The sequence below is a fragment of the Coregonus lavaretus genome (assembly GCF_964263955.1).
Source record: "Coregonus lavaretus genome assembly, chromosome: 17".
Lineage (NCBI taxonomy): Eukaryota > Metazoa > Chordata > Actinopteri > Salmoniformes > Salmonidae > Coregonus > Coregonus lavaretus.
In genome coordinates this window covers 43,881,429-43,903,225 of record NC_140004.1, presented here as the reverse complement: position 1 = coordinate 43,903,225, position 21,797 = coordinate 43,881,429, and the positions used below count along the sequence as shown (strand labels likewise).

At 43.3% G+C, this 21,797-nt stretch overlaps 1 protein-coding gene across 1 annotated transcript in view; it reads right to left on the bottom strand.

Annotated features, from left to right (window-relative positions):
* The window catches only part of LOC311144413 (uncharacterized protein), a gene marked incomplete at its 3' end in the record, with an annotated part of 46,435 nt that continues 24,638 nt past the window's right edge, over window positions 1-21,797 (bottom strand). The window contains exons 3-16 of the mRNA XM_084180421.1: window positions 16,592-16,691; window positions 15,195-15,280; window positions 14,723-14,894; window positions 12,869-13,048; window positions 12,629-12,751; window positions 12,350-12,483; window positions 9,103-9,133; window positions 8,912-9,005; window positions 8,671-8,788; window positions 7,552-8,561; window positions 7,311-7,428; window positions 5,271-7,201; window positions 5,030-5,147; window positions 1-3,657 (exon numbers count right to left, since the gene is read on the bottom strand). Of these exons, the coding sequence (XP_084036547.1) occupies window positions 1-3,657; window positions 5,030-5,147; window positions 5,271-7,201; window positions 7,311-7,428; window positions 7,552-8,561; window positions 8,671-8,788; window positions 8,912-9,005; window positions 9,103-9,133; window positions 12,350-12,483; window positions 12,629-12,751; window positions 12,869-13,048; window positions 14,723-14,894; window positions 15,195-15,280; window positions 16,592-16,691 (7,872 nt within the window). The remainder of the gene's footprint in view (window positions 3,658-5,029; window positions 5,148-5,270; window positions 7,202-7,310; window positions 7,429-7,551; window positions 8,562-8,670; window positions 8,789-8,911; window positions 9,006-9,102; window positions 9,134-12,349; window positions 12,484-12,628; window positions 12,752-12,868; window positions 13,049-14,722; window positions 14,895-15,194; window positions 15,281-16,591; window positions 16,692-21,797) is intronic.

Here is a 21,797-nt window from a genome sequence, read left to right as displayed (position 1 = left end):
CTAAGTTCTGCTGCGGCGCTTGGATCTGCCAACAGGTGTTGGTTCCATGCTTTTTCTCTTCCGGAGATTTCTCTTTTCCACAGGGCTCTCTTCCTGCTCTTCATCTGATGAAAGCATGCCCACCTCAGGCTCGACCTTCTCAGGTGTAACTATTTTGCTGCTTCTTGTGGATGTATGCTGTGGTGTGGGTGTGGCCATGGGTGTGGTTATGGGCATGGCAGTTAACCTCACTCTTAGAACTCTCGTTACCTCAGGCTGCTTCTCCGTCTCAACGATAGCACCCTCCTCTTTTTCTTTTCCCTCCTCCTCTACTACGCTTTCCTCTTCTGTCACTACGTTATCCTCCCCTTCTTCCACTGTGGGTTCATTTCCTGTTTCCTCCTCCTCTGCATCCTGTTCCTTATAATCCACAGAGGACTTGCTTCGTGTGGACTTTCGTTTGGGTGTGGCTGCTGCGACTGTTTTTGTCCTACTCCTTTTAGCTCTAGTTTCCACAACTGGAGGAACTTTCACAACCTCCTCAAGGCTCTCTGCTTCCACTTCCTCTTCCTCTTGGCTTGTTGTTGTTGTGGCCTTCTCATCCTCTTCCTCAACAGCTTTGTCCTGGACATTGTCTTCTACTTCCTCTGTAGTTTCTTCTGTTTTCTCTGCCTCTTCCGCTTCAACCGCTGGAGTTTCTCCCTCCTCTTCCTCTGAAGCTTTACCATCTACTCCCTCTACTTCATCTTGAGAAGCAGCAGGAGTCGCTGTTGCCTCGTCAGTGTTTTCCTCCACATTGGTGGTGTCTCCTTCCTCCTTCTTCTCTACCGCTTTAGCCGTTTCTTCGTCAGCTCCCTTTTCTTCTTCTTCTGTTTCAGCAGTGTTCTCTACTTCTTCCTTCCCCTCTGTTTGCTCTGCCACCTCCTCTGGCTGCTGTGTGATGGCTTCTTCCTCTTTTGTCTCTGCTGACTCTTCAACCTTTTCTTCTTCCTCCTCCATCGCAACATCTGCCTTTGTCTTATTCTCCTCAACCTCAACCACCTTTTTCTCCTCCACTGCGTTTTCCTCCTCTACCTTTTCCTCCTCGTTCGCCTCTTCCTCTTCTTCAGGTTCTTTGCGGGCTCGTTTGGATTTGCGTCTGTGTGTGACAGGGGCAGATCTCCTTCCTCTCCTCAGAACTTTGGCTTCCACTACCGGTGCCTCATCTTCCTCAGCTGCCGCCTCCTTTTCCTCCACAGCTTCCGGCACATGTTCAGCCACCTCCTCTACTTTTTCTTCCTCCTCCTTCTCATTTTCCTCGGCTTGCTTGCCTCTTGGTGTGAACCTACGTTTTGGAGGATTAACAGGAGTGCTTTTTTCCCTTCTCCTCGGGACTCTTGTTTCTACAACTGGAGCCTCCTCTTCCTCCTCAGGTTGTGAGGTCTTCTTTTCCTCAACTGGCTTTTCTACCACTTCATCTGCAACACTTTCCACAACTGGAGCCTCTTCTTCCACAGCTGGCTTTTCTTCCTCCTCCTCTTCCTCAGCTTGTTTGCATCTTCGGGTGGACTTGCGTTTTGGAGGAGTAACTGGAACACTTTTTCTTCCTCTCCTCAGGACTCTTGTTTCTACAACTGGAGCCTCTTCTTCCTCCTCAGGTGGTGGAGTCTTCTCTTCTTCCTCAGCAAGTTCCTCAACTGGCTTTACTACCACTTCATATGCAACACTTTCAACTGCTGTTGCCTCCTCCACTTGTTCTGCCTCTTTACCTACATCTGCTAGTTTTTCTACATCCATTTCAACAATTTCTTCCTCTTCTGCAACACTCTTCTCTTCTACTGGTGCAGTTTCAGCTTCTGCTTCCTTCTCTTCTTCAACCTTTTCCTCATTTTCAGGTGTTTTTTCTTCCACCTTTTCTTCCACAGTAGCAGTTTCAGCTGCAAATTCCTCAATATTTTCTTCTTCCACCGTTTTCTCCTCCTGAGTTGTTTGTCCCTCCACCACCTTTTGTTCGGCAACATTCTCCTCTTTCACTGGTGCAGTTTCAGCTTCTACTTTGTCCACTGCTTTTTCTTCCTCCACAGCTTCCTGAACAGGTGCAACCACCTCCTCCATCTTTTGCTCATCTACCATTTCTGCTTCCACCTCCTCTTCCTTCTCCTCCTCAGGTTGTTTGCGGGCTCGTGTGGATTTGCTTCCGGGTGTGGCAGGGGCAGGAGCAGAAACTCTGCCTCTGCTTCCTCTCCTCAGAACTCTGGTTCCCACTACTGGTGCCTTTTCTTCCACAGCTGGCTCTTCCTCCGCGTGTTTGCCTCTTCTTGTGGACTTGCGCTTTGGAGTCGGAGTAGCTGGAACACTTTTTCTTCCTCTCCTCAAAACTCTTGTTTCTACAACTGGAGCATCCTCTTCCTCCACTACTGGAGCTTGCTCTTCCTCCTCGGGCGGTGAAGTCTTCTCCTCTTCCTCAAATGGCTTTGCTTCCTCTTTCTCCTCCACTTTTTCTGCCTCTTCTATCACAGCAACTTCCTCAGCTAGTTGTTCTACAGCTAGTTCAATAACTATTTCTTCTTTCTTCTCTTCCTCAACTTTTTCCTCTTCCTTTTCTTCCTCTGTGGTTGTTGCTTCCTCCTCCATCTTTTCTTCCACACTAATAGTTTCAGCTGCGGCGTCCTCAATCTTTTCTTCTTCCACTCTCTCCGCTTCCTTCTCTTCCTCCACCTTTACCTCTTCCTCAGTTGTTGCTTCTTCATTCACATTTTCTTCTGCAACACTCTCCTCCTCCACTGTTGCAGTTTCAGGTGCAGCTTCAGCTTCCTCTTCCTTCTCTTCCCCCACCTTTCCCTCTTCCTCAGATATGGCTTCCTCTGTCACCTTTTCTTCCCCCACACTCTCCACTGTTGCAGCTTCCTCCACCATGTCCTCTTTATCCATTAGTGTTGCTTTCTCCTCTGCCTTTTCCTCTTCCACTGGTTTTACTTCCTCCTTTTCATCCACAGCGTCCCACACAGATTCAGCCACCTCCTCCTCTTCAGGTTCTTTGCTGGCACGTGTGGATTTGCGTCTAGGTGTTGCAGGGGCAGGAGCAGAAGCAGATTTCCTTCCTCTCCTCAGAACTCTTGCTTCCACTACTGGTGCCTCTTCTTCTTCCTCAGCTGCCTCTTTTTCCTCTGGCTCCTCCATATTCTCCTCTTCCTCGGGCTGTTTGCCTCTTCTTGTGGACTTGCGTTTTGGAGTCGGGGTAGCTGGAACACTTTTTCTTCCTCTCCTCAGGACTCTTGTTTCTACAACTGGAGCCTCCTCTTCTTCCTCAGGTGGCGAGATCTCCACTTCCACAGCAGGTTCCTCAACTGTTGGCTGCTCCTCTTCCACTGTCTCCTCCTCAGCCTCAACAGGTTTTGTGAGACGAGTGGATCTTGGTCTCTCTCTTCTTTTCTTTTCCTCTTCGGCTGTTTCTTCTTCGTTCTCTTCTTCATCTTCATTGATTCCTGCCACCTCCTCTTTTAGAGCCTCCTCCTCCACCTCCTCTATCTGTGAGGCCACATTTTCATCCTCCACTTGTGGTTGCAAGGTTTTCTTCAGGTCCACCAGCACCACAGTGGCTTTCTGAAGCTTGAGTGTCTGTGTTGCAACAGTCTTTCCAATCTCCTCGCCAAGCGCAGGCTCTACTGCCGTGTCCGCCGTGGCTGTGTGAACGACATCCTGTCAAATATAGAAGGAAAAAAAAGAGTGTGTCACTTAAGTCTCCTTACTCCTGGGCACTTGAAAAACAAAGATTAATTGTTTACCAATATCATATACATTAGGGATGTGTCAAATTGACTTTTCTTTTTTTTAAACGTTTAAGCGGACATTTATTTGATCGTTTGTTTTCTGAAAATTCCATGTGAATTCACAATGCAGATGGTCTGCATCGCGCTTTCCGCTGAGAGAGAACATTTGATCATTTATACTGCTGATGCTCTTTGCTTTTCACGAGAGTGGCGCGTGTAGCTTGTTGTTGTTGTCGTCCAATCACAAGTCATCAAACCGGCACTAGGCAACATAGAGCTACAGCCTCAGAGTGGAAAGTTATCAGGAGATTGGAAAGTTATCAGGAGATTGGAAAGTTGTCAGGAGATGTGGAAAGTTATCAGGAGATTGGAAAGTTATCAGGAGATTGGAAAGTTATCAGGAGATTGGAAAGTTGTTAGGAGATGTGGAAAGTTATCAGGAGATTGGGAAGTTATCAGGAGATGTGGAAAGTTATCAGGAGATGTGGAAAGTTATCAGGAGATTGGAAAGTTATCAGGAGATTGGAAAGTTATCAGTCTAATCAATGGAAGATGGAATTAAAATGACAGAACTACAAGTTAAAGAAGAGCCAACACAAAGAGCCAACAGGTAGGCTGCTACTTAATATTCTGAATGGAGTTGTTGTTATTTACTGTAGGATTCTCAAGGGGCTAAAGCGCACAGTTAAGGTTATGTAGCTAGTCTTAATTAGCCTAGTTAGCTGGATAGCTAGCTTAACTAGCTTCTCTAGGTTTGACGCAGTCAAGACAGGTACTATGTAATCAGATGAGATTATAAATAACTAGCAATAGGTTAGTCTACCGGCGCGAGTCGACTTGGTTGCTATCTCTCTTCCCATCCCTGCTCCCCTCGTCACTTTTGAGCTGAAGCTCTGCTTCGGGCCTCTCGCCGCTCCCTCACGCATTACAGCTCCGGTTAATCCCTGCTTCGGGCCTCTCGCCGCTCCCTCACGCATTACAGCTCCGGTTAATCCCTGCTTCGGGCCTCTCGCGCTCCCTCACGCATTACAGCTCCGGTTAATAAAGTAGCTAAAAAAAACGGGCTTTTTGTCTCCTCCTACTAACGTTACAGCATAGTTGCATTAGGTATTTGTTTCATTTACATTTTCAATTCATGATGATGATCGGGACAAGTTAGTGGTTGTTTTGTGATAACTGCACTGTGATTAGAATTTTGTGAGGAAAATAATAACATTGTTTATCGGTTAGGGAGTTTGTCTTAACATTAAGGATCCCCAATTTCTTTGAAACGTTTTAACGTTTAAATGTAGTATACGTACCTCAGCTAACTCTTCTTTGTCGGATTCAGCAACAGCAGCAACTTCTTTATTCTCTTGTTGATGCTCTGCAACTGGCTTCTCTTTGGGAGTCTCCACCTCTGCTTCAATATCCTCAATCCTAAACCACACAGACATGCCAAAGTGAATCACCTTCATTTGTACAATAGCTTTTTAACTGTTCATGTGTTTTACCGTATTCCATGAACACTTGAAACAAAGCAATATTCCCATTCTCTGTTACCTGATGACTTTCTCTGATGTGCGTTCCTCAGGCTGCTTCTCCGTCTCCTCAATGATAGCATCCTCAGACACCTCCTCTTTTCCTGTTTCCTCCTCCTCTGCATCCTGTTCCTTATAATCCACAGAGGACTTGCTTCGTGTGGACTTTCGTTTGGGTGTGGCTGCTGCGACTGTTTTTGTCCTGCTCCTCTTAGCTCTAGTTTCCACAACTGGAGGAACTTCCACAACCTCCTCAAGGCTCTCTGCTTCCACTTCCTCTTCCTCTTGGCTTGTTGTTGTTGTGGCCTTCTCATCCTCTTCCTCAACAGCTTTTTCCTGGACTTTGTCGTCTACTACCTCCTCTGTCGTTTCATCTGTTTTCTCTGCCTCTTCTGCTTCAACAACAGTTGGAGGTGTTGCAGGGGCAGGAACAGGGGCAGATTTCCTTTCTCTCCTCAGAACTACTGGTGCCTCTTCTTCTTCCTCAGCTGCCTCTTCATCAGCTACGTCTTCCTCCTCCTCCTCATGCTGTTTGCCTCTTCTTGTGGACTTGCGTTTTGGAGTCGAAGTAACTGGAACACTTTTTCTTCCTCTCCTCAGGACTCTTGTTTCTACAACTGGAGCCTCTTCTTCCTCTTCAGGTGGTGAGATCTTCTCCTCTTCCTCAGCAGGTTCCTCAACTGCTGGCTGCTCCTCTTCCTCCGTCTCCTCCTCAGCCTCAACAGATTTTGTGAGACGAGTGGATCTTGGTCTCTCTCTTCTTTTCTTTTCCTCAGAGGGTTCTTCGGCTGTTTCTTCTTTGTTCTCTTCTTCGTCTTCATTGGTTCCTGCCACCTCCTCTTTTAGAGCCTCCTCCTCATCCTCCTCCACCTCTATCTCTGTGGCCACATTTTCATCCTCCACTTGTGGGCGCGAGGTCTTTTTCAGGTCCACCAGCACCACAGTGGCTTTCTGAAGCTTGAGTGTCTGTGTTGTAATAGTCTTTCCAATCTCCTTTTCTTCCTCTACCCTTTTCTCTTCCTGAATTGTTTCTCCCTCCACCACCTTTTCTTCTGCAACACTCTCCTCCTCCACTGGTACACTTTCAGCTGCAGCTTCAGCTTCCTCTTCCTTCTCTTCCTCCACCTTTCCCTCTTCCTCTGTTCTGGCTTCCTCTGTCACCTTCTCTTCCCCCACACACTCCACCGTTGCAGCTGCTGCTTCATCCACTGCTTTTTCTTTCTCCACCTTTTCTTCCAAAGCTTCCTGAACAGGTTCAGCCAACTCCTCTTCCTTCTCCTCCTCTTCCTCAGGCTGTTTGCAGGCTTGTGTGGATTTGCTTCTGGGTGTGGCAGGAGCAGGGGCAAGATCAGAAAATCTGCCTCTGGTATCTCTCTTCAGAACTATGTTTTCCACTACTGGTGCATCTTCTTCTTCCTCAGTTGGCTCTTCCTCCCCCTCCTTCTCTTCTTGTGGTTGTTTGCCTCTTCGTGTGGACTTGCGTGTCGGAGTAGCTGAAACACTTTTTCTTCCTCTCCTGAGGACACTTGTTTCTACAACTGGAGCCTCTTCTTCCTCTTCAGGTGGTGAGATCTTCTCCTCTTCCTCAGCAGGTTCCTCAACTGCTGGCTGCTCCTCTTCCTCCGTCTCCTCCTCAGCCTCAACAGGTTTTGTGAGACGAGTGGATCTTGGTCTCTCTCTTCTTTTATTTTCCTCAGAGGGATCTTCGGCTGTTTCTTCTTCGTCTTCATTGGTTCCTGCCACCTCCTTTGGAGCCTCGTTCACCTCCTCCACCTCCTCGATCTCTGAGGCCACATTTTCTACCTCCACTTGTGGTTGCAAGGTTTTCTTCAGGTCCACTAGCACCACAGTGGTCTTCTGAAGCTTGAGTGTCTGTGTTGTAACAGTTTCTCCAATCTCCTCTCCGAGCTCAGGCTCTACTGCTGGGTCATCCATGGCTGTGTCAACGACATCCTGTCAATTATTTTTTTAAAGAGAGTGTGTCACTTAAGATTCCTTACTCCTGGGACACTTGAAAAACAAAAGATGAATTGTTTACGAATCGTATGACACGTATACGTACCTCAGCTAACTCTTCTTTGTCGGATTCAGCAACAGCAGCAACTTCTTTATTCTCTTGTTGATGCTCTGCAACTGGCTTCTCTTTGGGAGTCTCCACCTCTGCTTCAATATCCTCAATCCTAAACCACACAGACATGCCAAAGTGAATCACCTTCATTTGGACAATAGCTTTTTAACTGTTCATGTGTTTTACTGTATTCCATGAACACTTGAAACAAAGCGATATTCCCATTCTCTGTTACCTGATGACTTTCTCTGATGTGCGTTCCTCAGGCTGCTTCTCCGTCTCCTCAATGATAGCATCCTCAGACACCTCCTCTTTTTCTGTTTCCTCCTCCTCTGCATCCTGTTCCTTATAATCCACAGAGGACTTGCTTCGTGTGGACTTTCGTTTGGGTGTGGCTGCTGCGACTGTTTTTGTCCTGCTCCTCTTAGCTCTAGTTTCCACAACTGGAGGAACTTCCACAACCTCATCAAGGCTCTCTGCTTCCACTTCCTCTTCATCTTGGCTTGTTGTTGTTGTGGCCTTCTCTTCCTCTTCCTCAACAGCTTTTTCCTGGACTTTGTCGTCTACTACCTCCTCTGTCGTTTCATCTGTTTTCTCTGCCTCTTCTGCTTCAACAACAGTTGGAGGTGTTGCAGGGGCAGGAACAGGGGCAGATTTCCTTTCTCTCCTCAGAACTACTGGTGCATCTTCTTCTTCCTCAGCTGCCTCTTCATCAGCTACCTCTTCCTCCTCCTCCTCATGCTGTTTGCCTCTTCTTGTGGACTTGCGTTTTGGAGTCGAAGTAACTGGAACACTTTTTCTTCCTCTCCTCAGGACTCTTGTTTCTACAACTGGAGCCTCTTCTTCCTCTTCAGGTGGTGAGATCTTCTCCTCTTCCTCAGCAGGTTCCTCAACTGCTGGCTGCTCCTCTTCCTCCGTCTCCTCCTCAGCCTCAACAGGTTTTGTGAGACGAGTGGATCTTGGTCTCTCTCTTCTTTTCTTTTCCTCAGAGGGTTCTTCGGCTGTTTCTTCTTCGTCTTCATTGGTTCCTGCCACCTCCTTTGGAGCCTCGTTCACCTCCTCCACCTCCTCGATCTCTGAGGCCACATTTTCTACCTCCACTTGTGGTTGCAAGGTTTTCTTCAGGTCCACTAGCACCACAGTGGTCTTCTGAAGCTTGAGTGTCTGTGTTGTAACAGTTTCTCCAATCTCCTCTCCGAGCTCAGGCTCTACTGCTGGGTCATCCATGGCTGTGTCAACGACATCCTGTCAATTATTTTTTTAAAGAGAGTGTGTCACTTAAGATTCCTTACTCCTGGGACACTTGAAAAACAAAATATGAATTGTTTACGAATCGTATGACTCGTATACGTACCTCAGCTAACTCTTCTTTGTCGGATTCAGCAACAGCAGCAACTTCTTTATTCTCTTGTTGATGCTCTGCAACTGGCTTCTCTTTGGGAGTCTCCACCTCTGCTTCAATATCCTCAATCCTAAACCACACAGACATGCCAAAGTGAATCACCTTCATTTGGACAATAGCTTTTTAACTGTTCATGTGTTTTACTGTATTCCATGAACACTTGAAACAAAGCGATATTCCCATTCTCTGTTACCTGATGACTTTCTCTGATTTGCTTTCCTCTAAGATCTTCTTGCGTTTGAGGCCACTGCTCCTGCCTCGGGTTGTAACCGGCGTTTCTTCATTCCCTGAAAACATTCACCACAGTCGGCATTAGGAAGAGAAAGTCTATTGTTAGATATTGTATGTTATCACGAAGATGAACATGAAACAACCAATACTTGCCGTTTGTCACTTTGACCAGTGTAACTTCCTCCTATGAACAAAGAAATGTGATTGTAGACCATGTGTTATTAACATTTAAGTCATTTAGCAGACGCTCTTATCCAGAGCGATTTACATTATTTTTTTACTTTTCATACTGGCCCCCCGTGGGAATTGAACCCATAACCCTGGCATTGCAAACGCCATGCTCTACCAACTGAACTACATCCCTGCCGGCCATTCCCTCCCCTACCCTGGACCAATTGTGCGCCGCCCCATAGGTCTCCCGGTCGCGGCCGGCTACGACAGAGCCTGGATTTGAACCAGGATCTCTAGTGGCACAGCTAGCACTGCGATGCAGTGCCTTAGACCACTGCGCCACTCGGGGAGTGAATAAGGTATAATTAAGAGTGAATAAGGTATAATTTTATGAAAGAAAAACATAATTACATTGTACACATTGATGTAGTGGTAAAAAATAGGTGGGTAAACTCGGATCACCGGTCGCAGTAAAAAATGTATGCTCCCTATACTTTCAATGCATTTTCCCCCAAAAGGTGGGTAAACTGTCTTGCAAAAAAATGGTGGGTAAACTGCGTTTACCGGCTTTTACCCACCACTACACCAACTGATTGTACATAGGTAAATAATACAATACAAAAGTTCATATGGAACAATATACAGATTATTCATGACACACACCATACTTATTTACAGGGCTGGGCGATTTCACAATATCCTTTCATATTTTTAAGGTATGACGGTATTTGACGTATTTTATGTTTTTATGAATAATAAAAGTTCTAAGTATGCATTTGCATCTGGGTTAAATAAATCACAATTAAAGAAGATATCAGATTTGGAAATGTTGTTAACTATGTTTGAGTGTTCTCAACAAACACTCTTTTCAGACTAGGTAGCTATTACTCTTTCCAAAGTCAAGACAGAACTTAATTTATTGATAAGACAGAGCAGAATTAGACTCAACCATTACATCCATGGGAATCGTCCCAGTCGTTTACTGGCCAACAAGCTACGCAGTAATGTTCAATTAGCTGATATAGCAACTATTGAATCTGAAACAGGGGAATTACTATCAGAACCCAAATTAATCAATCAAAGATTCTCCCACTATAAAGAACTGTACACCTCTGATTTGTAAAGCCACACCAAGCAAGACTAAGTCCTTTCTAAAATAATTAAGAACTCCTCTTCTCTCAACAGAGGAAGCCACCTCACTGGGAGCCCAAATCTCTCTCAATTAACTCAAAAGGGTATTGGATAGCATGAATAACGGAAAATCACCTGGATGGGACGGTATTCCTCCTGAGGTCTTTTTAAAGCTCGAAATGATTAATACAGCCGTTCACAAAGGTTCATTTGGGAGAGATGTAAATGCAGCACTAATTTCGCTTTTATTTATAAAAGGTAAGGATGCCACCCAGAGTGCTCACCATCTTTGATGAACACCGATATTATTATTATTATTTTATTTTTTTAATGTTGTCGTCCCGTCTCGAGACTTAATTACCGATATTGGTCCACACGGACCAAAGCGGGTTTGTTAAAAAAGCGTTTATCCTTGGATAACCTCTGTTGGCTATTACATCTCTTAGATGCTTCATCAGAAACAGCAGCTCCTTGGCCTGCATTATCTCTATGCAGAGTACGTTTTTGATAGACTAGAATAGGCATATATCTGGTCTATCTTGGAACATATGGGCATTGGTTCCAATTTCATTAGTATGATTATTATATGCCAATCCCTCAGCCATAGTTATAACAAGCAATATTTGCTCTGCTCCGTTCAGAATCACTGGAAGCAGCAAACAAGGCGATCCAACTTCACCTTTTCTATTCTTGTTATCCCCTGGCCCAGGCAATTCCTCAATCGAAGGAAATAACACCAATCTACAGATCACTTCATCTCATTATACGCACACGATATTTTACTATATCTAGACAATGTATCTCAATCGCTCCCAAACGCATTGAAGATCATAGATAAATCCGGCTTAATCTCAAGCTATAAAATGTATTTAACCAAATCAGCCCTACTGCCTCTCAAGACCCGGATGGAGGACTCCATCTCTACTAGCGCTGGGTTGTATACCGTATTTTACTATACAACCCCCCTTAAAAAAAAAGAAAAGACAAAACAAAATAAAAAAGTTGGTCACAAAAAATTTAACAAAAAGTTCTAAATATGCTTTATGAGTAGTTCATGACCCTAGGGTGGCAACAATCAGGCTTTCTCCTTTCTGATTGTTTTATACTGTTCAATCCAACTTCAAACAAAAAAAGAAACATTTTCATGAATTTCTGCATTTCATGCACTATTGTTGTCATTGTGCCACACAGGGCTGCATTATATGGGCAAACAAATATAGGCCTAGGTAATTGTGAACTGTTGGAATCATGGAAATAAAATGATTATTCTAATTCTATAGTATTAATATAGTGGGCAGCACCTTGAATACATTGTTGTTTGACATGACAACAAATTAATAAGCCAGGGAGGAATTATTGACAGGGTAGGAACCAAAGTGTTGGTCTGTGTTTCCAGGTGACCCTAATTAGATGTTGCATTACATGTTTCTTACCTCATGTAGCTAGCTAACATATTCATGTTTTACATATTCCTCTCTGATTTAGAAGATACCGTTGCACAAACAACATGCTAATCTTGGCCTACACCAGAACTGGTACCAGGCTGTATTAGATAGCTGTGTTTGCTCTGACTCAAAGTACATTTAGCAAGCTAGCTAGCCAGCTAACTAGTGATTAGCATTAGAGGCTAACAATATTTATTTTAGCCACAACTTTAATAAATAAAAGACAAACTAGCAGACAGTAAGATACACAAATTAATAGTGTCATTATAGAACACATGTCACCAACATCTTGTTGCATCTATCTGACCACGCAGACTGACTGCACTTCAGAGTGAACTGCAAGAAAGTGCTTGTGACTCCATGGTCGAGCAACTGTTCTCTCCTTGAGTGACAGGGGGCAGGACAGGGGGCGGGGCTTGCAGCAGGAGGAGAGGGAGAAAGACGTCTGAAACGGAGTCAACTATAAAAACTGATATTACACGTGCTGGAGTTGCGTATGACATTTAACAAACCAAACATTGATGTACCATTATAGAAGGTGAAGTGAAAGCCCAAACTGGTCCATGCATCAATACCGGTATAAAGTAAATTACGGTATACCGCCCAGTCCTACTTATTTACATTCAATCTATTGTTAGATTTATAAAACATACCACAATTTCAACGGTGTACTCCATGGCTTCCTGTTCCTGTAGGTGTGAAGTCACTTCCTCCATGACCACCTCGTTTTCAGCCACGTCACGGTTCACTTCAGAGTGCTCCGTAAAAGACAGGTCCTTCGATAAGGCTGAGGGAAGAAGTTCCATCGTTTTAGTGATAATTGTCAATGTTTAAAGGCATACTGTGACAAGTCAATCTAACCACCTAAATACAGCAATCGAGACACTTAGGGGACCTTCACATCTTCCATTTGAAATCTGTGATAAACATACTGCTCGTGGCCATGGTATGGATCTTGTTGGCTATGTTGGTCCTCTGGCTGGGTCCTCCAATACTCTCCACCTCCCACAGTAGGTCTCTGTGGGCTGGGTACAGGCTCAGATACTTCCCACACACTGGAGAACAATACAGAGCAGTTGTTAGGAAAGTGGACTGGTAGGCTGGTGGCCGCAACTTAGGGAACTCTGTGTGAACATTCTATATCCAACAACTAGTAAAAAAAGGTTGATTACCTTTGTACATAGCTTTTGAAAGGGGGTATCTCAACCCAAGGCATTCCTCTTTGAAACTGTCAACAAAGTTCTCCAGCATCTGAAGACCCAGACCGTTGCCACGGTGACACTTCCTGACGAATATGGAATCCATGACAGGAATGTGATAGCGTTGGGTTAAGAAGGAACTGCACAAGCTGCCTATAGGGAAAACAAAATGGAGACGAGATGTCAAGATAGCCAGACATACAGTATGTATAGAAGTACTGACAGCATACATACAGTATTTCTTTAGGTGAGTGAGACTTTTTAAAATATATTTTTTTTAATGTCATTTCTCAATCAAAGTTTGTACCAACAGATGTGACCTATTGAATATCATTGTAGAATAGGCCTATGCATAAAATGCATCCTCCAATTGCAACATCTTCCTATACCCACACATATTGTCAGAAGACAATGTTTTATTTTTTATACCCTCATACACCAAGTTAGGCATATCTTAATTTCAAAATAGGCCATCAATGTCAATCGTGTATGATAATTCTTTACGTTTTACCTGGTGAAAATGTCCTAACTGCATGCCGATCATTTGATCTCAATCAGTTTCATGGGAATATGCGTTTAGATCTTCTTGAATTACTGTTTCGTGAGCTTAATTAAAGCAGATGGTGTTAGTTTCAATCAAAACTTAGGCCTATATCCTGCTTAGTGGCTCATGCTATTGAGTTTTGGCCACATGAGGATTTTTTGGGGGACTATTCAGCTTCAGATAAGAAATGACCGAGGAGGTGTTTTTGGTGTAACATGTTATACTGTGGCCTACTATTATATGTGCTTCTGTTATGGAAAATAGGCCAACTAATGAATCATTATTTGATCTTGCGAGATATTGATTCAGCTTTGACCTAACTTTACTAAACGAGCACCATTGTGAGAAGTGATAATCTTCTATTTATAATAATAATAATAATAATACTAAGTGATGAGTATGACTATTAGCCGTAGGCAACAGATCTTTGATTAGGGTTATTTTAAGCGATTTGAGCGACCTTTGAATCGTGGAGGTGAAAGGACAGCGCCGTAACCAAGTGGTCACATATCGTTCTGGGTTCCACTGCACAAGAGGGGGTCCATGGAGTTTTATGAACATCAAGGCAGACACAGTGAATTTGGATCCTAGATCTCATTGGTGTGATGATGAGGTTCATGCAGTGGATCAGTTTGTCTGCATACACAATAGAGGTGGTACATTTCTGTAAGCTAAGCACTCGGACAGTAGGGTGAGTTCAAGTGCGTCATAGTCTACATGATCCCTAAGTCCATAACAAACTGTTTTGAAGACAGATGTTTTAGAAACCTACTTATAGGCTGCTATAGCCTAGATATTTATTTAGTATGTCATTCAATCGTTTTCATGGAATTTGAGTAGTAATTAAATAGAATTTATTTAGAATTTATCAGAATACATTTCCCAGAAATATTTTTACCAGCTCCGTGTATTCTCAAATTGAAAACATTTAGAGAGCGCCGCGCCTGCGGGCTACGACAACACTACATCCCTGCATACAGTACATACATAGAAACATCTATGAGAAGTGAAAATTGGCTTTGTGAGTTAAGCACCATCTGTGTTATACAATGCACACATATGCTCTTCAGTATCTAAATAATTCATTATTAATGGTCACCGATAGTTTATTTAACAGCACCGTAACTAACACTTAAAGCACATAACCTCAGCTCTACCACGCAATAACTCATATGTGATGAGGATTCTAGCCTAAGATGGCCGCCATGCATCACCCAAAAAGGTGCTACTTAGTGGAGGTGGATAATGGTTAGTTACTCACAACAATAAAAGCTGTTTCTTACCTGCAGGTTTGACTGAGTAGAAGCCGACTGCCTGTCCGTCTTTCCAAAGGATCTTGGCGTAGTCGTTCTCTCCGTGGCAGAGGAAAGGTAGTTCCCCTGAACTAATCTCCTTGGCTCTGTACACCACACGGTTCAAAACATACAGAGCTATCCGTTCCCCTATGGTCTCCACCTGAAGACAAACACACAACCATGTCAGCACCACTAAAGTGTCTCATTTAATTCACTGACCCATACTGTCATATTCTCCAATAAGATATGATCAAATAAACCCACAAAATTGTATATTTCGCTTATCTTTGGTTGCGTCTTATTTTCCAACTATTTAATTTTGTTATAACTATATAATAACTTTTACAACGAATTGTGAGTATTGATGCACGTGCTATTTTGTATCTCTATACAACCATTGTGGTCTAGTTCCAACAAATAACAGTCATTTTGTTTTCAAAGTAGAGACAACTGATCATACCTCCACAGCTCCATCTCTGGTCGAGTCGGCTGTTTTTAAGATGTTCTCCAGTGACCACCATCGATCCAACAGGTACAGCCCCACCGCTGAGAGGAAATACACAAAAACAGTAGATAAATACAACATATCAACTATATATAAACCTCTTTTAAACATTATAACATAGTTTCTTAACTATTACATTTGGTAAATACAGTCAGGTCCACAATTATTGGCACCCTTGATAAAGATGAGCAAAAAAGTCTGTTAAAATAAATTATACAAATACTGAGCTATATTATATGCAAAAAAATAAATAATAGAAAATTATAATATTTTGTCCTAACGCAATTGCTCAGAAAAATAGATTTGGTTTAACAAGTTAATTTTTTTTCTCTTAAAAAGATAAGGGTCAAATTTATTGCCACCACTGTTTTCAATACCTTTCAATACCTCACCTTGCAAGGAGCCTTTTTCTTAAATGTTTTATGAGATTGGAGAACACATTGGGAGGGATCTTAGACCATTCCTCCATACAGAATCTTTCCAGATCCTTGATATCCTTCGTCTGCGCTTATGGATGTGCCATCTTCAAATCAAACCATTGGTTTTCAATGGCTTTCAAGTCCGGAGACTGAGATGGCCAAATGTAGATTTTGTGGTCAATTAATAATTTATTTGTGGATTTTGATGTATGCTTGGGGTTATTGTCTTGCTGGAAGATCCACTTGCTGGCAGAGGCACCCAGGTTTTTGGCTAAAATATTCTGGAAAAGTACATCATGCCTTTCACCTTAACAAGGGCCCCAGGACCAGTGGAAGCAAAATATCCCCATAACATCAAAGATCCACCACCATATTTTACAGTAGGTATGTGGTTATTTTCTGCATATGCATCTTTCTTTTGACGTGAAACCCACCGCTGGTGTGCGTGGCCAAAGAGCTCTATTTTCATGTAATCTGACCATAGCACTGGTTCCAATCCAATTGCCAATGCCATTTAGCAAACCCCAGGTGTTTACATTTGTTGGATGACATGAATATAGAGCTCTTTTGCCACCCACACCAGTGGTGGATTTGGCGTTGACAGTAGGATGTGATAAGCATAAAATAACTCCATACCTACTGTAAAATATGGTGGTGGATCTTTGATGTTATGGGGCTATTTTGCTCAGTATTTTTGCTCCAATTTATTTATCAAGGGTGCCAATAATTTTGGACCTGGCTGTATATATAAGGCATGTTGTTCCTGAAGACACAAAACACAGACTGGGGCATTACAACAATTCTTTGGTAGGAGGGAAGATTTGAACAAACCATGGTTCAAACTAAACTAGCCCAGTTACCCAGGAGCCGTCTCCATTTTGTGTCAACACCATCAACATTGTCCTCATCAGACAGTGTGAGTCACTCAGTCACCTGTAAACTGGTCCTGTTGGGAGAACAGGGCAAGGACTTTCTGTCTCATGTTGGCACCATATAGAGGAACGAAACCCACATTGGAAAGACCAATGGGCACCTGGGAGAGGACAGGAGAACAAGGTCAAAGTTCAACCATTAGCTTACAGCATCAATGTGACTGATTATTTCAAATTATATGAATTATATCATATTATTTTTGCCAGACCACAGAGCAACACCTGTCCCTGACTGTCTGCAGCTGGTTTCCCCTGGTTTCAATACGACATAGCCACGAGGAGAAGTTGTGCAGCACTGGATCCAAGCTTCTCACCTACAGCACATCACTTTGTTGTGGCTGTGGAATTGTTAGCTAGCTAGTTTTAACTTTAACACGTGTCAAACTCTTCACAGTTATTTTACCTGTGTAGAGTGATGGTTTATTTACCTGTGTAGAGTGTGGCAGAGTCAGGGTTTATTTACCTGTGTAGAGTGTGGCAGAGTGATGGTTTATTTACCTGTGTAGAGTGTGGCAGAGTGAGAGTTTATTACCTGTGTAGAGTGTGGGAGAGTGAGGGTTTATTTATCTGTGTAGAGCGTAGCAGAGTGAGGGTTTATTTACCTGTGTAGAGTATGGCAGAGTGAGGGTTTATTTACCTGTGTAGAGTGTGGCTGCATGATTATTATTTTTTACCTGTGTAGAGTGTGGCAGAGTGAGGGTGTATTTAACAGTGTAGAATGTGGCAGAGTCAGGGTTATTTACCTGTGTAGAGTGAGGGTTTATTTACCTGTGTAGAGTGTGGCAGAGTGAAGATTTATTTACCTTTGTGGAGTGTGGCAGAGTGAGGGTATATTTACCTGTGTAGAATGTGGCAGAGACAGGGTTTATTTACCTGTGCAGAGTGAGGGTTTATTTACCTGTGTAGAGTGTGGAAGAGTGAGGATGTATTTACCTGTGTAGAGTGTGACAGAGTGAGGGTTTATTTACCTGTGTAGAGTGTGGCAGAGTGAGGGTTAATTTACCTGTGTAGAATGTGGCAGAGTCCAGGTTATTTACCTGTGTAGAGTAAGGGTTTATTTACCTGTGTAGAGTGTGGCAGGGTGAGGATGTATTTACCTTTGTAAAATGTGGCAGAGTGAGGGTTAATTTACCTGTGTAGAATGTGGCAGAGTCCGGGTTATTTACCTGTGTAGAGTGAGGGTTTATTTACCTGTGTAGAGTGTGGCAGAGTGAAGGTCTATTTACCTTTGTAAAATGTGGCAGAGACAGGGTTTATTTACCTGTGTAGCGTTAGGGTATATTTACCTGTGTAGAGTGTGGAAGAGTGAGGATTTATTTACCTATGTAGAGTGTGGCAGAGTGAGGATTTATTTACCTGTGTAGAGTGTGGCAGAGCGAAGGTTTATTTACCTGTGTAGAGTGTGGCAGGGTGAGGATTTATTTACCTGTGTAGAGTGTGGCAGAGCGAGGGTTTATTTACCTGTGTAGAGTGTGTCAGAGTGAGGGTTTATTTACCTGTGCAGAGTGTGGCAGAGTGAGGGTTTATTTACCTGTGTAGAGTGTGGCAGAGTGAGGGTTTATTTACCTGTGTAGAATGTGGCAGAGACAGGGTTTATTTACCTGTGCAGAGTGAGGGTTTATTTACCTGTGTAGAGTGTGGAAGAGTGAGGATTTATTTACCTGTGTAGAGTGTGACAGAGTGAGGGTTTATTTACCTGTGTAGAGTGTGGCAGAGTGAGGGTGTATTTACCTGTGTAGAAAGTGGCAGAGTCCGGGTTATTTACCTGTGTAGACTGAGGGTTTATTTACCTGTGTAGAGTGTGGCAGGGTGAGGATTTATTTACCTGTTTAGAGTGTGGCAGAATGAGGGTTTATTTACCTGTGTGGAGTGTGGCAGAGTGAAGGTCTATTTACCTTTGTAAAATGTGGCAGAGACAGGGTCTATTTACCTGTGTAGCGTTAGGGTATATTTACCTGTGTAGAGTGTGACAGAGTGAGGGTTTATTTACCTGTGTAGACTGTGGCAGAGTGAGGGTTTATTTACCTGTGTAGAATGTTGCAGAGTGAGTTTATTTTTAAACCTGTGTAGAGTGTGGCAGAGTCAGGGTTTATTTACCTGTGTAAAGTGAGGATTTATTTACCTGTGTAGAGTGTGGCAGATTGAGGGTTTATTAACCTGTGTAGAGTGTGGCAGAGTGAGGGTTTATCACCTGTGTAGAGTGTGGCAGAGTGAGTTTTTTTTTATCTGTATAGAGCATAGCAGAGTGAGGGTTTATTTACCTGTGTAGAGTGTGTCTGCATGATTATTTGTTTTACCTGTGTAGAGTGTGGCAAAGTGAGGGTGTATTTAACAGTGTAGAATGTGGCAGAGTCAGGGTTATTTATCTGTGTAGAGTGAGGGTTTATTTAGCTGTGTAGAGTGAGGCAGAGTGAGGATTTATTTACCTGTGTACAGTTTGGCAGAGTGAGGGTTTATTTACCTGTGTAGAGTGTGGCAGTGAGGGTTTATTTACCTGTGTAGAGTGTGGAAGTGTTAGGGTTTATTTACCTGTGTAGAGTGTGACATGGTGAGGGTTTATTTACCTGTGTAGAGCGTAGCAGAGTGAGGGTTTATTTACCTGTGTAGAGTATGGCAGAGTGAGGGGTTATTTACCTGTGTAGAGTGTGGCAGAGTGAGGGTTTATTTACCTGTGTAGAGTGAGGATTTATTTACCTGTGTAGAGTGTGGCAGAGTGAGGGTTTATTTACCTGTGTAGAGTGTGTCAGAGTGAGTTTATTTTCCTGTGTAGAGTGTGTCAGAGTGAGGGTATATTTACCTGTGTAGAGTGTGGCAGAGTGAGGGTTTATTTACCTGTGTAGAGTGTGGAAGAGTGAGGGTTTATTTACCTGTGTAGAGTGTGGCAGGGTGATGTTTTATTTACCTGTGTAGAGTGAGGCAGAGTGAGGGTTTATTTACCTGTGTAGAGTGTGGCTGCATGATTATTATTTTTTACCTGTGTAGAGTGTGGCAGAGTGAGGGTGTATTTAACAGTGTAGAATGTGGCAGAGTCAGGGTTATTTACCTGTGTAGAGTGAGGGTTTATTTACCTGTGTAGAGTGTGGCAGAGTGAAGATTTATTTACCTTTGTGGAGTGTGGCAGAGTGAGGGTATATTTACCTGTGTAGAATGTGGCAGAGACAGGGTTTATTTACCTGTGCAGAGTGAGGGTTTATTTACCTGTGTAGAGTGTGGAAGAGTGAGGATGTATTTACCTGTGTAGAGTGTGACAGAGTGAGGGTTTATTTACCTGTGTAGAGTGTGGCAGAGTGAGGGTTAATTTACCTGTGTAGAATGTGGCAGAGTCCAGGTTATTTACCTGTGTAGAGTAAGGGTTTATTTACCTGTGTAGAGTGTGGCAGGGTGAGGATGTATTTACCTTTGTAAAATGTGGCAGAGTGAGGGTTAATTTACCTGTGTAGAATGTGGCAGAGTCCGGGTTATTTACCTGTGTAGAGTGAGGGTTTATTTACCTGTGTAGAGTGTGGCAGAGTGAAGGTCTATTTACCTTTGTAAAATGTGGCAGAGACAGGGTTTATTTACCTGTGTAGCGTTAGGGTATATTTACCTGTGTAGAGTGTGGAAGAGTGAGGATTTATTTACCTATGTAGAGTGTGGCAGAGTGAGGATTTATTTACCTGTGTAGAGTGTGGCAGAGCGAAGGTTTATTTACCTGTGTAGAGTGTGGCAGGGTGAGGATTTATTTACCTGTGTAGAGTGTGGCAGAGCGAGGGTTTATTTACCTGTGTAGAGTGTGTCAGAGTGAGGGTTTATTTACCTGTGCAGAGTGTGGCAGAGTGAGGGTTTATTTACCTGTGTAGAGTGTGGCAGAGTGAGGGTTTATTTACCTGTGTAGAATGTGGCAGAGACAGGGTTTATTTACCTGTGCAGAGTGAGGGTTTATTTACCTGTGTAGAGTGTGGAAGAGTGAGGATTTATTTACCTGTGTAGAGTGTGACAGAGTGAGGGTTTATTTACCTGTGTAGAGTGTGGCAGAGTGAGGGTGTATTTACCTGTGTAGAAAGTGGCAGAGTCCGGGTTATTTACCTGTGTAGACTGAGGGTTTATTTACCTGTGTAGAGTGTGGCAGGGTGAGGATTTATTTACCTGTTTAGAGTGTGGCAGAATGAGGGTTTATTTACCTGTGTGGAGTGTGGCAGAGTGAAGGTCTATTTACCTTTGTAAAATGTGGCAGAGACAGGGTCTATTTACCTGTGTAGCGTTAGGGTATATTTACCTGTGTAGAGTGTGACAGAGTGAGGGTTTATTTACCTGTGTAGACTGTGGCAGAGTGAGGGTTTATTTACCTGTGTAGAATGTTGCAGAGTGAGTTTATTTTTAAACCTGTGTAGAGTGTGGCAGAGTCAGGGTTTATTTACCTGTGTAAAGTGAGGATTTATTTACCTGTGTAGAGTGTGGCAGATTGAGGGTTTATTAACCTGTGTAGAGTGTGGCAGAGTGAGGGTTTATCACCTGTGTAGAGTGTGGCAGAGTGAGTTTTTTTTTATCTGTATAGAGCATAGCAGAGTGAGGGTTTATTTACCTGTGTAGAGTGTGTCTGCATGATTATTTGTTTTACCTGTGTAGAGTGTGGCAAAGTGAGGGTGTATTTAACAGTGTAGAATGTGGCAGAGTCAGGGTTATTTATCTGTGTAGAGTGAGGGTTTATTTAGCTGTGTAGAGTGAGGCAGAGTGAGGATTTATTTACCTGTGTACAGTTTGGCAGAGTGAGGGTTTATTTACCTGTGTAGAGTGTGGCAGTGAGGGTTTATTTACCTGTGTAGAGTGTGGAAGTGTTAGGGTTTATTTACCTGTGTAGAGTGTGACATGGTGAGGGTTTATTTACCTGTGTAGAGCGTAGCAGAGTGAGGGTTTATTTACCTGTGTAGAGTATGGCAGAGTGAGGGGTTATTTACCTGTGTAGAGTGTGGCAGAGTGAGGGTTTATTTACCTGTGTAGAGTGAGGATTTATTTACCTGTGTAGAGTGTGGCAGAGTGAGGGTTTATTTACCTGTGTAGAGTGTGTCAGAGTGAGTTTATTTTCCTGTGTAGAGTGTGTCAGAGTGAGGGTATATTTACCTGTGTAGAGTGTGGCAGAGTGAGGGTTTATTTACCTGTGTAGAGTGTGGAAGAGTGAGGGTTTATTTACCTGTGTAGAGTGTGGCAGGGTGATGTTTTATTTACCTGTG